The sequence below is a fragment of the Mustela erminea genome, chromosome 10, assembly GCF_009829155.1.
Source record: "Mustela erminea isolate mMusErm1 chromosome 10, mMusErm1.Pri, whole genome shotgun sequence".
NCBI lineage: Eukaryota > Metazoa > Chordata > Mammalia > Carnivora > Mustelidae > Mustela > Mustela erminea.
The window spans coordinates 63,729,899-63,747,990 of NC_045623.1; the positions used below are offsets into that span (position 1 = coordinate 63,729,899).

General features: G+C 44.7%; 1 protein-coding gene across 7 annotated transcripts in view; it reads left to right on the top strand.

Annotated features, from left to right (window-relative positions):
• The window catches only part of DAB1 (DAB adaptor protein 1), a 1,141,681-nt gene that overhangs the window by 867,353 nt on the left and 256,236 nt on the right, over positions 1 to 18,092 (top strand). For all 7 annotated transcript variants that reach the window (XM_032302343.1, XM_032302347.1, XM_032302348.1 and 4 more), the window contains one exon: positions 866 to 1,068. In XM_032302343.1, the coding sequence (XP_032158234.1) occupies positions 1,002 to 1,068 (67 nt within the window). In that variant the 5' untranslated portion in view covers positions 866 to 1,001. The remainder of the gene's footprint in view (positions 1 to 865; positions 1,069 to 18,092) is intronic.

Here is an 18,092-nt window from a genome sequence, read left to right on the forward strand (position 1 = left end):
CACCGGAGATACATTCATTCAGTTTAACTGAAATCAAATGAGATAATGTATGTGAACCCGTAGCTGAGGGCAAAGTATAGAGTAAGTGCATAGTAAATACGAGCTGTAATTGAAGTGGTTGTATTATCATTATTATCATTATCCTCTCTTCCCAGCACAGAGTCTGGACTTAATAGTACCTAGTAATGTGCGATGCATATTTATTAAAGAAAGAAAGAACAGAGTGAGTGGCTGCCCGCTTCTTCTCTTTTGCTCCCCCCATTAAATGCTTGTCTGCTCTTACAGCTGAGGAAAAAGCTGACATAAATATTGGCTGGCTGGAAAGTTTCTCAGCCCCATTTGTCACCTTACCCTTGGAGCCCAATTGTATGTCAACTCCATGTCCCTGCTGATGCCTGGCAGTGAGGGAGAGACCACAGGTCACTTCCCTATGATCTGCCTTAGCCGCCATGGCTCTGATCAAGCTTGGCTGATGGACGGGTGCCCTGTTGTTGGAAATGTCTCCACGGGGTTGCTCAGGAAATACTCCTTTGCTGTATTTTCTGGGTGGCATCTACTGCTTTAAAGCAAGACACATGGAAAACAAGGAGTTGGGTTTTGTCCTTCTTGGAAATCCAGAGTTTTAAACAGATCTGTGTCGAGTTATGTACCTAGGTTGAGAGTCCATGTTTCAGGTAGACCTGTCATTCCCTTTGCTACAAACCCTGTCAGTGGCTTGATGACATCGAGGGAGCAGTTCGTACACAAAGACCAAGGTTTTCCTGGTTTTGTATGTTTGACAGTCTGTTTTGCCACCCCCCAACTAATTTCTGTTGAACCTCACAAAGGTGATGATTCTGAACGTTCTTCTTGGCTTGATTCGCAGCGCTCGGAAGGAGTGAATGAGATGTGCAGCTCGGAGCGTTGTTTCTGAAGGGAGGAGTCGTTGTCTTGAAGAGGAGTCCTCCATGAGCCTGGCCGAGGCCCGGGATCTGTGTGAAGTGGACTAAGGATTTAGTAGGATGTCAACTGAGACAGAACTTCAAGTAGCTGTGAAAACCAGCGCCAAGAAAGACTCCAGAAAGAAAGGTAGGGCTGATTTGTTCCTTTCTTACTGGCTATTTGTCTGTGCAGTGTTTTATCTCTGGAATGATTTATAGCACTGTCTTTGTGATGGCATATGGTTTTTAATGGGCGCTAGCATTATTTGCTGTTTTCTGTACTCGCAGTGTATATTTTAATGGCTCACCATTATGCCTTGGGTAAAATCCAAAATTATTTTCCTAACATATAAAACCTTTCCTGGTATGCCTTCTACCCATCCCTCCAGCAAGCAATGTCTCTGCCTAATCCTCCCCCCGCCCCCCCCCGCCTTATCCAACCTTGTTTATCCTCCAGGCATTCTGTCTCTTGGGGTTCACTTTCACAGGTTTCCAAAGTTCTCAAATTCCAGCAGCACCAGAATCACCTGGAAGGCTTGTTAAAACACAGATGCTGGGTCTCATCCCCAGAATTTTGGGGTTTGGGAGGTCTGGGGTAGGACCCACCCCTGCATTTAGAACAAATTCCCCAATCGTACCGATGCCATTGTTTCAGAGTCCAGACTTTGGGAACCACTGGACAATTAATCCAGTGCAAAATCCTTTGTCACTCCCTGCTTGTTCCTAGGCTGGCTCCCACTTAATCTTCAGGTCAGTCCTTCCTTCCTCCCCGCACTGGGTTAGTTGTTTTTGTTTGTTTTGCTGCAGGAGCACTTTGTTAGAATCTCACTTTATTCAAAATTTCCCGTGTTTTTGTTTATCGGCTGGACCAAGCATTCCTGCAGAGCCGGACCTCTCCTTCACCCATCAGCTCCAACACTTGGAACGTGCTTGACCCCGAGCGGGCACATAGAGACCTGCTAATGAGGACTGGCATGCGTAGTATGATAATGAAGTAACTCTCACCCTCTCCGTGTTTTCTGGAGAATTGGGTCCCATGGTTTTATGACCATGCCTTTCAGGATGTTTGTCTCCCGGTTGCAATTAGGCGTAAGCGACTTCGTGCTGTGTGTTGTCTTTCTCTCCCTCATCTTCTGAGCTGCACGGAGGACGATTAATAGACTTCTCTTTCAGGTCTTGAAATCTGTCAATATGGGCTTGCAAACCAGGATGCACTCAGTTGCTTTGTAGAGGCAGTGATTTGTTTGAGACACTGCTGTGCCTGCCCCGTCATGTTTCCTGATGGTATTTGTCTGACACTCTATAGGAAACAAGGGACATAACTGTAATACACAGGCAGTTCCCAGACAGCCACAGCCTCAGGAAGGATGGTAAATGTTGCTTTGGATGTTTATTTGAAACACAAATATTTTGGAAGCAGCCTATTTTATTTGCTAAAACTTAATGTAAACCTTGTATTTCATGCATCATGGTCTAAGAATAATAGAAGGAAAGCAAGTCAGTGAGAGAGCAGGTCTTGGGAGAACTGCTACATGGAGAAAAAAGATTGCAGAGCATGATAATGCACTAGAATTCAAATGCTTTTTCAGTGGAAACTGACAAGTTATATTTTTGCTTCAGATTTAACCTTTCCACTAAACTTGTGCTCTCGAATGCTTAATGCATTAAAAATTGTATCTTACTGAATATCTTTTCATTCTTAATTTTAAAATGCAAAACCAGGAGCTTTCTAAAATGAGGATTCAGGTTTTCAGAACATTGGCTTGGTTGAAGATTTGGGATGGGAGTATGAAAGTGACTTTTTAGAACCTCCTCATCTTCATGTCTTACAGGACTCTATAATCAGCACGATACATAATGCAAGGAATATCTCCTTGTGAGTGGCCAGTACCATGGAGTCTGGACATGCAGACCTAGATTCAAATTATAGCTATGCCAGCTCCTAACTGTGTGACCTTAGGATGTTACTTAACCTCTCTGAGCATCTGTTTTCTCTCCTGTAAGTAAGGATATTATATTAAAGTTCAGAGGCTTACTATGAAGAATAATAATTGAGATAAGACATATTAAATACTTAGTATATTAGTTGGCATTTATTAAAGGATCAATAAAGAGCCTTTTTAAACAAGATTTTATTCATTAATTTCACAGAGAGAGTGGGGGCGGTGGCGGAGCAAGACCAACAGGGGGAGGGGGAGAGGGAGAGGGAAATGCAGGCTTCCCCCTGAGAAGGGAGCCTGACTCGGGGCTTGATATCAGGACCCTGGAATCGTGACCTGCGTTGAAGATTGAGGTTTGACTGAGCCACACAAGTGCCCCAACAAAGAGCCTTTATGTGTGTTTTTCCTCTTCCTTTTCCCTTTCTTCTTCCCTTTTCTCCTGACCCTTCTCTCCTTACTGCTTCTTATCTCCTTTCTTCCTGTCCTCTCTCTCCATTTCCCTCCTCTCTTCCTTTCTCTTTCTCTTCTCCCATTTCTGTACTCTCCTCCTCCTCCTCCTCCTCCTCCTCCTCCTCCTCCTTCTTCTCTCTTTTTAAAAGATTCTATTTATTTATTTGAGCTAGACAGAGAGAGACCACGAGTTGGGGGGAGGTAGCGGGAGAGGGAGAATTAGACTCCCTGATGAGCAGGCAGCCCAAGGTGGGACTTGATCTCAGGACCCTGCCGAAGGCAGCCGCTTAACCGACTAAGCCAACCCACTCAGGTGCCCCTCTGTGCTCTTCTCTTCTTCTTCATTTTCATCATCAGCATTATACTGTTTTCTCTTACCCATTCTACAGCTAAGGGGATCTTAAAAAGTATATAGCTAATTTGTCTCAAAGTAAGATTTTACAGTTGACTTGAGCTATGTAACAGTGATAAACCATATGCGTTCCTGATCGACTTCTCTGGCTCAAGGCATTGTGAAAGCACATACCTACATTCAGAAAGAGAGAATGTGCTCATAACAGGATTAATTTATTTCTTACTCTTCAGTTTTCCCTGTGGAACAATAAGTATTCCATTAAGCAAATGTTGTTGACTGAGCCAAAATATGTAGAATTTTAAATGGAAATGTTAACAGTTTATTTATTGTTCTTGAATCTTGAATATAAAGCATTACTAAAGTTTGTTACTAATTCTTCCAATTCCTCTTTGATTTTCTATGGAGGCAACATAGAACCTCATAAGTAGGTTTATGTCTTCCTTTCTGATCCTTAAGTAATTCTTTTTCTTGTCTTATTGCATTAGCTGAGTCTGTCAGTACAATATTTAGTAATAGGAGGTATTCTTAACTTGATCTTCAATTAATGGAAGTGCTTCTAAGTTTCCTGTAACTGTGATATTTGAATTTTTACTAGATTTTTTTTCTACTTTTATTGCTTTGGAAGTGTTGTTGTTTTTTAATAAATCCTGAATTTGGACATTGAATTTTGTCATATGCTCTTTCTATATTTATTTCAATGCTTATACATATTTTTTCTCTTAGTTTATATCGCAGTGGATTTTACTGATAGATTTTTCTAGACTTCATTTCTAAGGTAAATGTTACTCTTTCATGACACATTTCTATATATGGATTTGATTTTTTGATATTTTACTTAGGATTTTGATATCCATATTCATCAGCATGATTAGCATATAACTTTCTTTTCTTGAAGAATCTTTGTGCCTGGTATTAGTTAAAGTTTTTAATTTCATACGGTGATTTTTTCAGTGTTCAGGAAATACTGAATGATATTTAAGCCCTTTTCTGAAAAAAATGGTTTTCTTTTTTAAGTAATTTTATTTGACTTTTTAGAAGGCATATATTCTTTTAACTGAAAATTAAAACAGAAAATTAAGCATGCCTAATCCCATTATTCAAAAATAACTGCTCTGGACTGTTTTCAGGATGTGTGTTTGAGATCAAACTAATTCATATAGTTTCATATCCTGCTTTGTTATTTGACATTATATCATAATTACATTTCTCATATTATTACATGATATTATAGACTAGAGAGGGTGTTTTTGCCCCCGTGGCAAGATTTAGATGGTTCCTGGGGCAGATATTTTATTTCCTAAAAGAGAATACCTGACAATACAGGTCATCTATCAAGAGTGAGAGTGGCATAAAGAAAAGTTAGGAGGCCCTTTAGAATTTCTCACAAATGTATCACCTGCTTCTTTAACCCAGGCTTTTGAAAGGAAGTCAGAGAGTTTCCAACACAAGTCACCCGGGGGCATATTTCACCATAAAATGCATTTCTCGACAGGCCTTATAGGAGACGTAACTGGAGTATTCACAATTCAAATAAGGAAGACTTGAACGTAGTAAGAAATAAAGTTGCTTTCTTCATTTCATTTTTATTGGATTGTGTTGCTACACATGCAGCTTATCCAACGGTGCCTTTTCCAGGAGTGGAGTTGATGGAGGACGGGAATAGAGATTTTCAGGTTCGTTACCTGCCATCAAAGGGGCAGAACAGCTGATGTGATTCTGGTTATTTATAACCCCCGCACCAGGCCACCCAGTGGAAGACTGTGAGAGAGGAAGGGTCCCAGGTGAGCAGGTGCAGAAGTCTTTGGGGACAGTGCCCGGGGATTTCAGTCAGCGACACCTGACAGCCGAGGGTGGTAGAAAGAGCACTCACTTTGGAGCCAGACCTGGTTTTGAATTCTAATTCTTTTCCCTCTTGCTGTGTAACAAGAGCTGGGTTATTTAGCCTCTTAGAACCCTATCTCAATGAGTGTGTGTGTGTGCGCGTATGCAAATAATACTTACCAGAAGGGCGGGGGGGGGGGGCATCGTGGGTGAAGGTCCAGCGTGGGAGCCACAGCTTGGCAGCTGCCTGCTTAGCATTAGTTTTTCTGCCCTTTTCCTTCTGAGATCATAGTTCAGCACTGTCTCCTGATCTTCTAGAAACACCTGCAAATAAACTTACTCACTTTCCATATATTAGAGTTATGTCCAAGGATCATTAGTTAGCAAAACAATAATAGCAACAAAATGCTACCTTATTTGCTCCCTAAAAGATTTGGCCCCAAGCATCCAAGCCCTGATGGGTCTAGAAGTTGGTCGTCATATGGCACATGCATTAACTTTGGAGCCTCAGCAAGCTGAGTTTTAACCCTGGCTTTGTGCCTTAGTAGCTGTGTGAACTATTGGGAAGTTTCTTTTTTTTCTTCTTTTTTTTTTTTTTTAAATCTTTTTATTTTTAAAATTTTATTTATTTATTTATCAGAGAGAAAGAGAGATGTACAAGCAGGGGGAGTGGCAGGCAGAGGGAGAAGCAGGCTCTCCACTGAGCAGGAACCCCAATGCGGGACTCGATTCTAGGACCCTAGGATCATGACCTGAGCCAAACAAAGGCAGCTGCTTATCCGACTGAACCATCCAGGCGTCCCTATTGGGAGATGTCTTAAAATTCTGGTTAGTTTTGGTTAACGAATGGTTTCAGTAATGCCATAGGGGTTCTCATCCTTCACTTGGTCAGTTAGCCCTGGAAACTATCCTATTAACTAGGGCTTACCCCTGAGGAGCTTGTAAAGTGCCATCACATTCATCATCTGATTGGATCCTTGGGGCTGGGGTAATTAATTAAAAAAATTCTTATTATGACGCCTGTGGTTGCAGAGCTGCTGTTTCCCTGCCTCTGCCTGCTGCTCTTGCCCTGCAGGGGTGCTGTCTGCCATCTGTCAAGACCTTAGCCCAGGGCTTCTGCCTTGGGCCACTTCCGCTTTTCCAGCTTCCGTTTCCTCAGGCACCAAATGGAGGCGGAAATTAGATCTAGGCGACCAAATCTGAAACCTGGAGGAAGCATTAATGAACGAATGAGGTCTTTTGTCCACAAGGATTTATCCAGCCCCGGCGTGAGCCCTGAGGGCAGTGTTCTTTGGGGAGAGAGAAGTTTCTGGAAAGGAGACCCTGACTGCAGGCAGTTCATGTCGTTGAAGACCTTCCACCTCAGGAGGCCCTTCTGATTTTTTATAGCCTCATCCTCTCCTTGCAAAGACCTGTTCTCTGCCTTGCAGCTTTGATTCATTCTCATCCTATCACTACTCAAAAGTTAATGTTTTATTTTTACCCCACACTCATATCTGTTCCTTAAAATATGGCACGTTCCTCATAGTAAAAAATTTCTTAAACTCTTTTCACGGCTTTTCTGACTTAAAAAACAAGTGAGTTTTCATCTTCATAAACACCCGTAAGACAACATTCTAAAAGAAACCTGAGTCATTCTCTAGAAATGGAGAAACAGAAAGCGTAATAAGGAATTTACATTCAGAGGCTAGCTAGAGCCTCTTGCTCACAGATGAGCTTCTCGAAAGAAGGACTTGCCGCTGGTCAGTCCTTTGGGTAGTGGCAGAGGCAGGGCTGGAGGCCAGGAATGGCTTCCATGGCTGGTGTTCCTCCAGCTCCTTAGACTGCAGACAACTTAACCTTCTTGGGATTGCCCTGTTGGCATGTTTGTTCCCTCTTCTTTATACTGAAGACTCCTGGAAGAGGTCATGCCTTAGAAGCGGATGAACTTAAGTTTGATTTGAGACTTGACACGACGTCTGCTTGCATGTCTTAGGCTAGCTACTCTAACTTTCTAAGGCTCAGCTTCTTCATCCATAAAACAGGGACAAGAGCACCTATCGCAAAGTGCTGTCGTGAGGATTACATGAGTGAATAAACCTACAACACTCAGCATAATTCTCTGTGCATAGACTCAGGATGAGCAACTTTCCCTTTCCCTCCAGCACCCCAGCTCCTCACTCAGCCCCGAGAGGCAGCACGTCTCCTAGTGCTGTACGACATCAGGGAATAGTAGAAGGCGCCCTTTCCTCCAGGGGCACCTGGGGGCATCCCTGAGAAGAAGGAACTGGTTCATCTTCCAATGGATGCTTGTTTCAATAATAATGGGCAAGGTGGACAGGAAATACAAAGGAGAACGGACCGTGTTGTTAAGCTATAGATGTTTATTAATAGCCATCATTTGTATTGTGCTTGCTGCGTTCAAACCATTTTAGATAAACTGTCCCCAAGGAGCCCAACTCTTACATCGCCCCATGGAACACATGAGAAAATAACGTTCAGAAAGATCAAGAGACTTGCTCTGGGTCACGTGGTGTGTCTGCATAAACTGGAAAGCCCCGGGTCTGCCAGCCGGGGGTCTGCCAGTGTGGTCTTCCCTGAAAACATGCTCTGGGTTTGCCCTGTGCCTTGATGCTGGAGGCTGATGGTTCCGACAGAATTACAGGGGGGCTGCACTCTTTTTTTGGCAGGGGAGGCATGGAAACCGATGAGGCACATCACACAGATTTATGGCACCATTCTGCCTTGGCAGCGTTTTGGATCTTGGTGTGCTAATTGTTCTCTCCTGACTCTGTGATTTGCAGGCTTTGGAAATTCAAAATCCAGGGTTTAATTACATGATGACATCAATTTCTCTGAGGTTGATCCATAAAGCTCTGGGGCTGAAGGGCTTGGGAGGGAGGGAATACCATTTTGGGTCAAGAAGTCCAGTCCTTTATGGTAGGACTGGCTGTCAGATTGTATGATGTGTGGTGGGGAGAGAATTCTGTACTCTCTGTGAGCACATGGTCTTGAATTTATTACAGGACACATCACTCACTGTGGCTATTCCCTGAAGACAAACTCATTTCAGGTTTCATTGGTGACTTAGTTCTGGGCTTCACTTTAACTGGTTCCTTTCTAAGAAGTCAAGCTTTCTTCAAGCCTTCCTTCACAACCCTTTCTTCCCTGAATGTGTTGTATAACCCCAGCAGCATACCAAAGAGGATAACACCCCAAGCAAGCCATGTGAGTTTTGGTCCCCGTGTCTTTGTCACTTGGCCTTCTCTTACCCTGAGCCCCACACCAAGCTTCAGTTCCCAGAACTCACCTCTGGGACACCTACGTGTCAGCTCCTTCTACCTGGGTTATCTTTCCCACCTGTCTATTCACTTGGCCAACTCCTGGTCAGGACTCAGCAACCATTTGTTTGAGCCACCATCCTTAATGTTTTGATCTTCGTAAGATTCTCGATTAATCGCTGACCGTGAGCCCTGGTGACCTCCTAAATGCCTTCCAAAGCTGTCCATGCTCTCTCCTCACGGCTCCTCTCCCAAGGACAGTCCGGGTTGCCTTCCTCTGCCATCTGGATTGTTCTCACACCCCTTCTAAGGGGTTTGCAGGTTTTCAGTGTTTTCCATCTCCAAGCTGTTCGGGACACTTGGAGATCTGATCACGTCTCCCCTCTGCTGCAGACCCTTCAGGGAGCAGCTCCGAGTGCCTCCAGGGTGACATCCACACTGCTTCTCATGGTGTCACAGAGGCCGCACCTGGTCCGATGCCTCCTTATCTCTCTGGTCACATCTCTCCACACTGTTCTGCAGTGATAGTCCATTCTGTGGCACAACTGAATTAATTTCATTTCCCTGATTATTGTTCCTATTAAGGGTTTGGCAAGTCCTGCTTCTTCTCCAAAGAATACATTTTCCTTTATTTCTTTTCAGAGCTAACTCCACTTATCCTTTAGTTTCAAGTTCAGTATGACTGTCCTCGGCATTGTTTTGGTGCCCCATTACAGCCCACGCCCCTGACCCCCAGCTGCAGGTCATGACTCTTTTGCGTGTTCTCAGATGTCTCATGTTGCTCACTGTTACATATTTTTAGTCTTCTTTTTGTTCCTCTGGGTCACTCATGAGGCTGGGAGTCCTGTGGCAGCAGGGACCGTGCCTGTCTTGTTAATAACCACGTCATTTCTACCACTGAGCACGGTGCTGAGAGATGTAGGTGTGCAGCAGTGTGGGCGAATGAATAAGCAGGGGAGCAAATGAATTTATGATAGAGATAAGCCTCCTTCAGCTGGATTTGTGGGGGGTTCCCTAGCACCCTGCACGTTCTCAAATCATCACACTTGCCATGGTTCTATCAGTTTTGGCTTATTTTTCTGTCTCTACCATTAGCCCTGAGTTCCTAGCACAGCACTCAGAACATGGTAAGTACTCAGTCAGTGTTTGTTGAATTGGTGCTCACGTGGTGGGGCTGGGGTGGGGGAATGATCTGCACAAGGAGAAAGAAAATGACAAAACACAAGCATCTCCCCAAAGTGCTGGCTCTTGGGATTCTTATTATGTCGCCTTGAAAATTCCTACCATTCTGTGAACTACTTCTCCTTTTGTGATGTGTGTCCAATCACGTCTGGTGCCATAATTTAGCGTGATGTGGGCCATATTGGTAGTAAAGCTATACGATTTGCCATATTAGTTCATCCCACTGCTTCATTAAGCTCAGTGTGCTGCCCGTGGCCGTGGCTGGGCTTGAATTTTGATGTTGGGAAGAACAAAGCCCTTTACATTATCCCTCCAGGTCCCGTGAGTCAGGTAAGGGCACATGTCTTTGTGGGGCTGGAGAATGTTCATCTTTGCAGATAATCAGCACATGCCCCAGAGCGTGGGGTTTTCTTATCCACACGGTTTGCTGAGTGAGCAGACGATGTTCCAAGGTGTGCTGGGATTTCAGCAACCCCCTCCTTTTGCCGCAAAGCCTCTGGGTTGGTCAGAGTGTGTATGTTGCAAGACTGAGCAATTCTGCACAACCCATCAGGAGAGTACAGGGAGATAAGAGATAGAGGAGAGGTTTGCTGGGGGTGAAATGTTGTTTCATTTAAGCTTGAAAACAACCTTTGGACAAGTGTCCCCGTGTTAGAGGAGAGGCGACTGAGGCTCAGACAGATGACCAGCTTGCCTGAAGTCCGCAATGTGGAGGTAAAGGAACCCATTTGCGGCTAGATCTCTCTGATCCCAGGTCCTGTCTACATGCTTCACACTAGACTAAGCTACTCCCTACTGAATGATGTGTCTTCTTACCAAATACTGAGTAAGGCTTACACTGAAAGACATCATCCGACACTCTTAGGTTGCCATGGCCATACCGAGAGGAAGGAAGGAGGGCAGAATATGTGATACAGTAGGGAAGGGAGTTGGAAAGGCAGAGGAAGCTCTAGGTCTTCACTCCCCTTCTCTGGCAGGTGGGAGGTTGCTGTACACAAGGGTTCCCGGTGATTGACTGGGAACATTTCCCTTTCTAAGGAGAATGCCAGTTATTCTGTGTTTTCCAGATACCAAACGGTAAAGACTAGGTGAACTTGAGGGACTTTGTGTGCATTCACCAGAATGCAATTCCAGCTCATAATTTGGAACAAGCACTCCAATTTTGCAAATGCCTCCAAATCGATGAGTCGTCCCATTAACCCATTTCACCTCCGAGTGGGCTTCTCTGCATCAGAAATAATCATGACAATGCTGGTGAGGAAGGTAGCTACTGTCTGTCCGCAGTGAGAAAGTGTCAGACATTGCATTTGAACGCTTACATGAATTTTCTCCTGAACAAGACCTTGAGGGAGCTCCTCTTTTTAAAACCCCAAGTTTACAGACAAAGACATGGAAATTAAGGAGGCAGGACAGAGTTCCTGCCATGACTCCTGACCTTATGCTCTGAACAGACCTGTAGTTTGGCCTCACTCATGCATTCAGCAGGCATCACATGTGCCTTATGTGCACCTGGACCTTCTGAACACATTGACTTGCTTGGCCCTTTTTGCACACACGTGAGTTTTCTCCAGCTCATTCTCTTCTCTCTGCCTGGGGGGAAAAAAAAATCACCCAAATCTCAGCTCACTGCCAAGGCCTGCCTCATCCCCTTAGACCCAACTCGGAGAGCACGTCCATGAAGCTCTTTCTCAGCATTCTCTTCCCCCATGAAGCCTTGATTCCCCCATGATTTTCAGCATGTTAGGTTTTGACAAAGTTTTTCATCCAGAGAAAGCGTTTCTGTCTTTCTTCCATCAACCTGAAATGCACTTAAATACCTCTCTTCCTTACTAGATTGTGTTGTAAGTCGAGACGAGATGGCAGGGACGTTGTCTTGGGCATCATTATTTCCTCTTGGAGCTGGGATGAGAATTTACTGAAGAGTTGTCAGTGTGTAAGATGGGAAATGACATTAATTACACAACTACTCAGTGCAAGCAGAGAGTACGGTGAGAGTACAGGATTTGAGGAGGTTGGTAAAACTCCCATTGTACAGATGAGGAAACATCAACTAAGGTCAGAATATGTCCAAGGTCGCCCATCGTATAAATGGAAGAACATGAATTTTTAAACTTTGCTCTCAATGATCCAAAGCCCAGGCTCTTTCTGCCATATTCGCTCTTTCCCAGCAGTGGCCATCAAATAAAACCCCAGTGAAAAGCTCAGTTCCTGGGGGTCTGTGTCCTATTGGTACATGGCAGCAAGATTTGCAATTTACTTTTACAAAGAATTTATATATCATTATTGTAGATTCACTTCCCTCAGATGGGGGACTGTCATCACTTGAGTTTTTCGGTTCCCCTGACTGGTGATACTGCTCTAGGGAGAGCTTGCATTCCGATTGTTAAACTAGAGGCAGGAAAAGCCACGCAGGAACACTCTACCCTGGAAGGAGCCCAGCAGATGATGAATAGCAGACCTGAATCTTATCATGTATTTCAGGATGATGTACGGGACTGTTGGAAACTGCCTTTGACAAATGTGCACGGGAAGGGGAATTATCTCCAACAATGAAAAATGTTCTTATTATGTGATCCTAAAAAGGATCAGGACCCCTATCATTGGGAAAATGATCATCCCCGTATCCCTTATTAACAGCGATATGGAAGCATGTGCTAAAGACATTGGACGTTGGGCTGAAGCTGTGATGGATAGCCGTGAGTGCTGGATCACGTTGGACTTATGAAAGGTAGCGTGATGCTTGATAGCAGGTGGGAAATGTGCAACTCGCTAAGGTCGCTTTTAGCCCTTGCTTCACGAGGCTCTGCAGGACTTGTTCTTGCTATCTTAGCCAAGTACCCAGAGGCTTTTGGTCAGCCCCAAAGCTAGGATTCAAGAGTAGGAGGTATGCAGTACACGTTTGTAGGAAATAAAACCATTTCCATAAGGAGGAGAAGACAGGCATTTTAAATATTTAATCTTACTTTATTTTCACATTTCACATGCTGATGTGGAAACCTGGAGTCATAGAGATTCACCCGCCTACCCGAGGCTAGAAACCGGCAGAGTGCAGATTTGAACCTGAACAGTTTGATTTCAAAGTCTATACGCTTTGCAGACCATGGTAGTTTTCAGTAAATAAGCTCCTGGTTGGAGTTCAGAATAATAGACATAGAAACAACCGAATGTGTATGTGAAGTGCGTACTGCAGGCCCAGCACAGGGTAGATGTTGAGGAGATGCGAGTCTTCCTGCCTTTCCTCCTTCCCTCTTTCCTCCTTCTTCCCTTCATTCCATTTTTGAGTGTTTGAGTGTTTTCCAAAACCAGGCAGAGTGTTGGCCACAGAAGATTATAAACAAGTCCTGGGCTTAGGGAACTTGAGATCTCTCCCAAAGACAGACAACTAAGAAGCAATTAGAGTTCATTACAGTAAGTTGAAATCCCAGAGCAGAGATAAGCAACCACCCAAGGGCTTCCCAGAGGTTGTGCCATTTAAATAAAGATTCTTGGAGTGCAGATTTATTACTTTTTTCAGTTCAATGGGTGCTTTGTGAAATGTCTTCTATTATTATAGACACTGTCTACCCATTAGATTTAAATCCCTAGTTGTGGAAAATAAATCCTACATTGTCCTCTCGTGAAAGGAAGATCAGCAGATCAGAAATCTTGCTGGGCCAGCCACGGCCTCCCCCTGACTTGACTTCTAGAGTAAACGGCCTCTCAAGTTGTACACATATTTTATTCATGTCCTTTTACATGTAGGACCAGGCACATAGTATGTGTTCATTAAGCATTTGTAGAACAGTAGAGTAGCCTATATTAGATAGGTAATTCTTTGGCCTTTGGCCTGCATTTTCCTAGAATCAGTAATTTATATTCCATTAGTTTTCCTTTGATGTTTTAAAGTAATGATTACTGTGGCTTCTCCTCCTGCTCTCAAAGTTCTAGATTGCAAATAGATTTTTGTGTCATTTGCCAAAGCTGGTCGATTTTAATGGCTGCTTCAAGCACTGTGTGGGGGATTCTGAAGTCATACCCCGGCTCTGAGCAAGAACCGTTAACATTCAGGTTAACATTCAATCTTTTATTTACTTTATTTTTTTTTTGCACATGTTTGTGTACACAAACATGCAAACACATGCATTCTACTTTGATCCTACTGGGTATTTAATTCTGCATTACTTTTCCACTGAATCTTACCATCTGAGCTGTTCCCATGTCATTATAAATTGTGCAATTATCACTTTACAATAAGCGAGGCGATCTCATTTCCCTGAGCTTTTACTCACAAGCTCTCCTTCCAGACCCTTATGTCATTGTTGAGTTTTTTCAGTGGTTCATTCCTAAATTTGTCAGATCTCACTTGAGCTGTGGCACACAGAATTGCTTTCAGTGGCTGATGATTCATTTCTCTTTTCACCCTTGGACTGATGCAAATGTTTGTCTTCAGTATTTTGTGGTTGAGGGATGATGCTAACAGAAAAGGAGACCTTGGGAGTGGGCTCCCCTCTGTGGGCGTGTCCCCAGCAGGGGCTGCCACTCCAGGAGAGCCTTGAAATTCAGATTTGCCAATGGATGCCTCTGGACTGCGAGTGATTCTTGCAGTTCACATCTTTTAACCTCCGCTTTATCAACTTTAATATGTTGTCCTGGTGCCTTGATTTTTTGGTTCATCTGTTTTAATGTGATGAAATGTAAAGACGGAGCTCAGTCTTGTCCCCTCACAGCGACTGTAGGGGTTTTCAGCTGATCGCCTGTCCTCCGTCGGTTAAGGATTCGAATTTTAAGCAGCCAAAAATACATTTTCCTGGTATCTGTCATCAAGTGATTAGTGCAACTATTTAGTTCTGGTCGTCTTTCCTATTCTTGGTAGATTTATTTTCTCTTCTTAGAATTCTACTGCCGCCCTCTCTGTCTGGGAGACTGGAGATGTCATTTAAACATTGCTTATTAGGATTCCAGTATTTGTCTCTCATATACAGTCAGCTAAATCAAAAAGTCAGACAGTGTTTTTAAATTGCAAATTTAAATGACAATTTATAGACCAGGTCTACTGGAAATTTTCTGTCCTTGGCATCCATCACTGCTTGCGTGTACATAGTTTTATGCTCCTCTCTTTCTCTCTCTTTTTATCTTCTTGAGAGCACAGCACACATATCCATCAGAAGGATCAGAACTGCTTGCAGTCCAACAAAAATGCAATAAAGATCTTGAAAGGAAATGAAGACAGACACCGTATCCCAGACCTGCTTTACTCATTCTCTCCCCCCTCACCCCTGCCTCTTAAAGAGGAAACTTGCATTAGTCACTTTTTAAAAAAAGTATTGAAGCACCTGGTTTAGTTTCAAATAAAATAAACATTCACCAAAGGCCCGAAAAATGCCAAATATTGTTACCTCAATTAATTTGCATAATGTACCAGGCACCGTTCTGGGGGTTTCCGGTGCCGTTACTCACTTAAGGTAATAAGATGTTGATTTCTAAAAGAGAAGACTGAAATGCACGGGAGCCAGCTTGCCCGGGGCCCAAAACTTGAGTGACTGGTGGAACTCCAGCTTCTGACGCAGAACTCTGTCCACCACGCTAGCTTCTATTTTTGTCTTCAGTGAGAAAACTTGGGCCTACTTAGTATTTCTATTTTGTAAGAATGACAGATTGAAAAGTCATCACACCATGCTTTACTGAGTTTTAATTTTTAGCAGATTGGGTTAGAAGGGGTGGGGGTGGGGCTGTAAACCTTGAAATCATCTTCTTCTACCGGTCCATTTTCCCTGGGATCAGAGTAGATTGGCAAAGCATTATGATCTTCCATTTCAGAGCTGAAGTATTATCCATCTCGATGGGGGAAATCATCTCTAAAATCCTTCTGAAGCCAGCTGCTGCAGAGATTGGTGCATTTCAGAAAATGCCTGTGGTACCCAGTAACTTCGGTGATGAAAATGAACAGAGTCAAGTCTGCATCTGGAGGCCCATACTGAGTCTACCCCCCCCTCCCCGCATCCATGTTGTGTCCTGTGTCTCCTCTTATCACAGAGCCGGGAGGTCTGCCTTTCAGCCTGTGCTCACCGGGCTCCAAAGTCAGCAGCAGCTGGGGGGTGTCAGGGCTGCTGGGGTTCCAGTCAGACAGAGGAGGTGATGATAGGGAGAGATGGAAGGACTTTGTCTTGCCTGTGAGAAGACATGGGGAAGGAGCCAGAGGAGGCTAGGGAGCCATCAGACCATCAATGAGGTTTGGTCCTGAGTGAAAGAGGGAAAGAGGGAGGAAGGGAGGGAAGGTAGAAGGAACATCTCAGACTTCAGTAAGGTCATTATGGAGTCCTTGAGCCAGAGTCAGTCATCAGAAGAGGCCCCGCCTCCTGGGAATAGGCCTACTTGAGTATCCCTGCTTGCTCCGTCATTGGCTGGGAGCAGCCTGTGGGACACACGGTCTTTCTGTAGACGTGGAATGGATTTCTGAGTGCAACAGTTGGGGCTCTTTCCCTTCTTTGCAGCTAGAAGTCTACCAGATGCATTCTCATCCCCCCCCAACCCCGCACCAAACTGATAGTCAAGGTACCTAAATCATTCAGCCCTTCTAACTTCTTCAGTTGGGTGGTGCGATGAGCAGTTCAGATTCCACACCCCCCCCCCCCGTGTTACCCCATATGGACGCATGTTGGTTAAAAGGAGGTGCCGACTGAGATTGGGGCCCTGGATTCTCTGGCCAGTTTGTCCAGCGGTCCTCAGAACATTTTGCCCTTTCGAAGCCTGCGAGGCCTGAAAAGAGGGGATTGAAAGCAGCTATTGGGTGGGTAGCCTCTTTGTACCTGGTGATCTCCCCACACCTCTTTTTGTGTCACAGGCAAAGGGGAATGTCCATCCCCTCATGCCCCTGCACTCCCACGAATGCCAGGAAGGCCAGAGTGCCATTTCTGGAACATCTTTCTGATGGCCAGCATCCTAGGGTCTTATTTAAGTAGATTCCATGAAAACGACCAGTAAGGCCCATATTCTTTGGAGCATAGCCTAATGATTGTGTCACTGTCTTCAGAATTCCAAACTGACCCAACATAGCTCTACCATTAATCAGTGGCAGTTACCTTGGGAACTTCAAGTCCTGTAAGCCTTCATTTCCTTACCTGTAGAATGGGAGCGATGGGACCGATCTTTAAGAGTGAGAATGCAGACCAGATTTAGTTATCTGTATAAGGGCTCCAGATGGCGTTAGACACACGTGTGCTAGCTTGCTGTGCTTCTGACTGTGGGAGAACCAAAGTCCGTGTATTATGGCTGGTTCCTGAGACCTTAAGGCTCGTGGGAGGTGGGCTGGATGAGCCCGTGTGCATGCATCCATCCCTGCCTAGCTCTGCGCCATAGGTGGTGGGGGATGAGTGGGGGCACTGCACCTGCCCCTTTCATGCCTTCTGGAAGGTTACAGCTTAGCACTCAGTGTTACTCATTGGTCCTCAAGCACTCCGTGTTACTTTATGCTTCCCTGCTCAGCCTTCACATTGGCCTTCCTCCAGAATAATTTGTTGCTTGGAGCAGACCCCACTCATAAAGAAGCAATCTGGAAGGCTGGGCACCCTCAGAGCCTTGAGCCGAGCACTGACAAGCCAGGCACTCACATATCTTCCTCTCATCTCTCCAAAGCTACTTTGCTTTTTCCAGACTAGCTTCTTGTTTCTCCCTCTCTGCAGTCAGGCTCGCCTTGGTCACTGTGCTCATGGCCAGCTTTACTGGCTTCTGCATTCAAAATCTCAATGAAGACTGAGTCACAGGGTCCTCATTCCAGATCTCAGGCTGGGCAGATCTGTAGGCACACCCCACCTGATGGTAGGCTGTTCAAGAGTTAGAGACCTAGGCCGGACGGTAGGTCTGAGAGCCCACGCTATGGGCAGTGGCAGGGGATCACTGTGCAGAGTAGGGAGGCGTGGTCTGAACAGACACAACCACCAAAAGATTGAACTTAGATGTTACTTCCTCCAGGAAGTCTTCCTGGACCCAGCTGAACAAAGGTAGGTCTGTCCTCTCCTGGGCTGTTCTGATTCTGGGCACTGGCCTCTGTTGTGCTCTACTTCCCTTAGCTTCACATCTGTCTTCACACCTGATGGTGCATCCTGAAGGTAGAGACGGGATTGACTTGGTCTTTGCAGACACTGCCAGTGTCCAAAATGCCTGCCACCCAGCAGGTACTCCGTACATA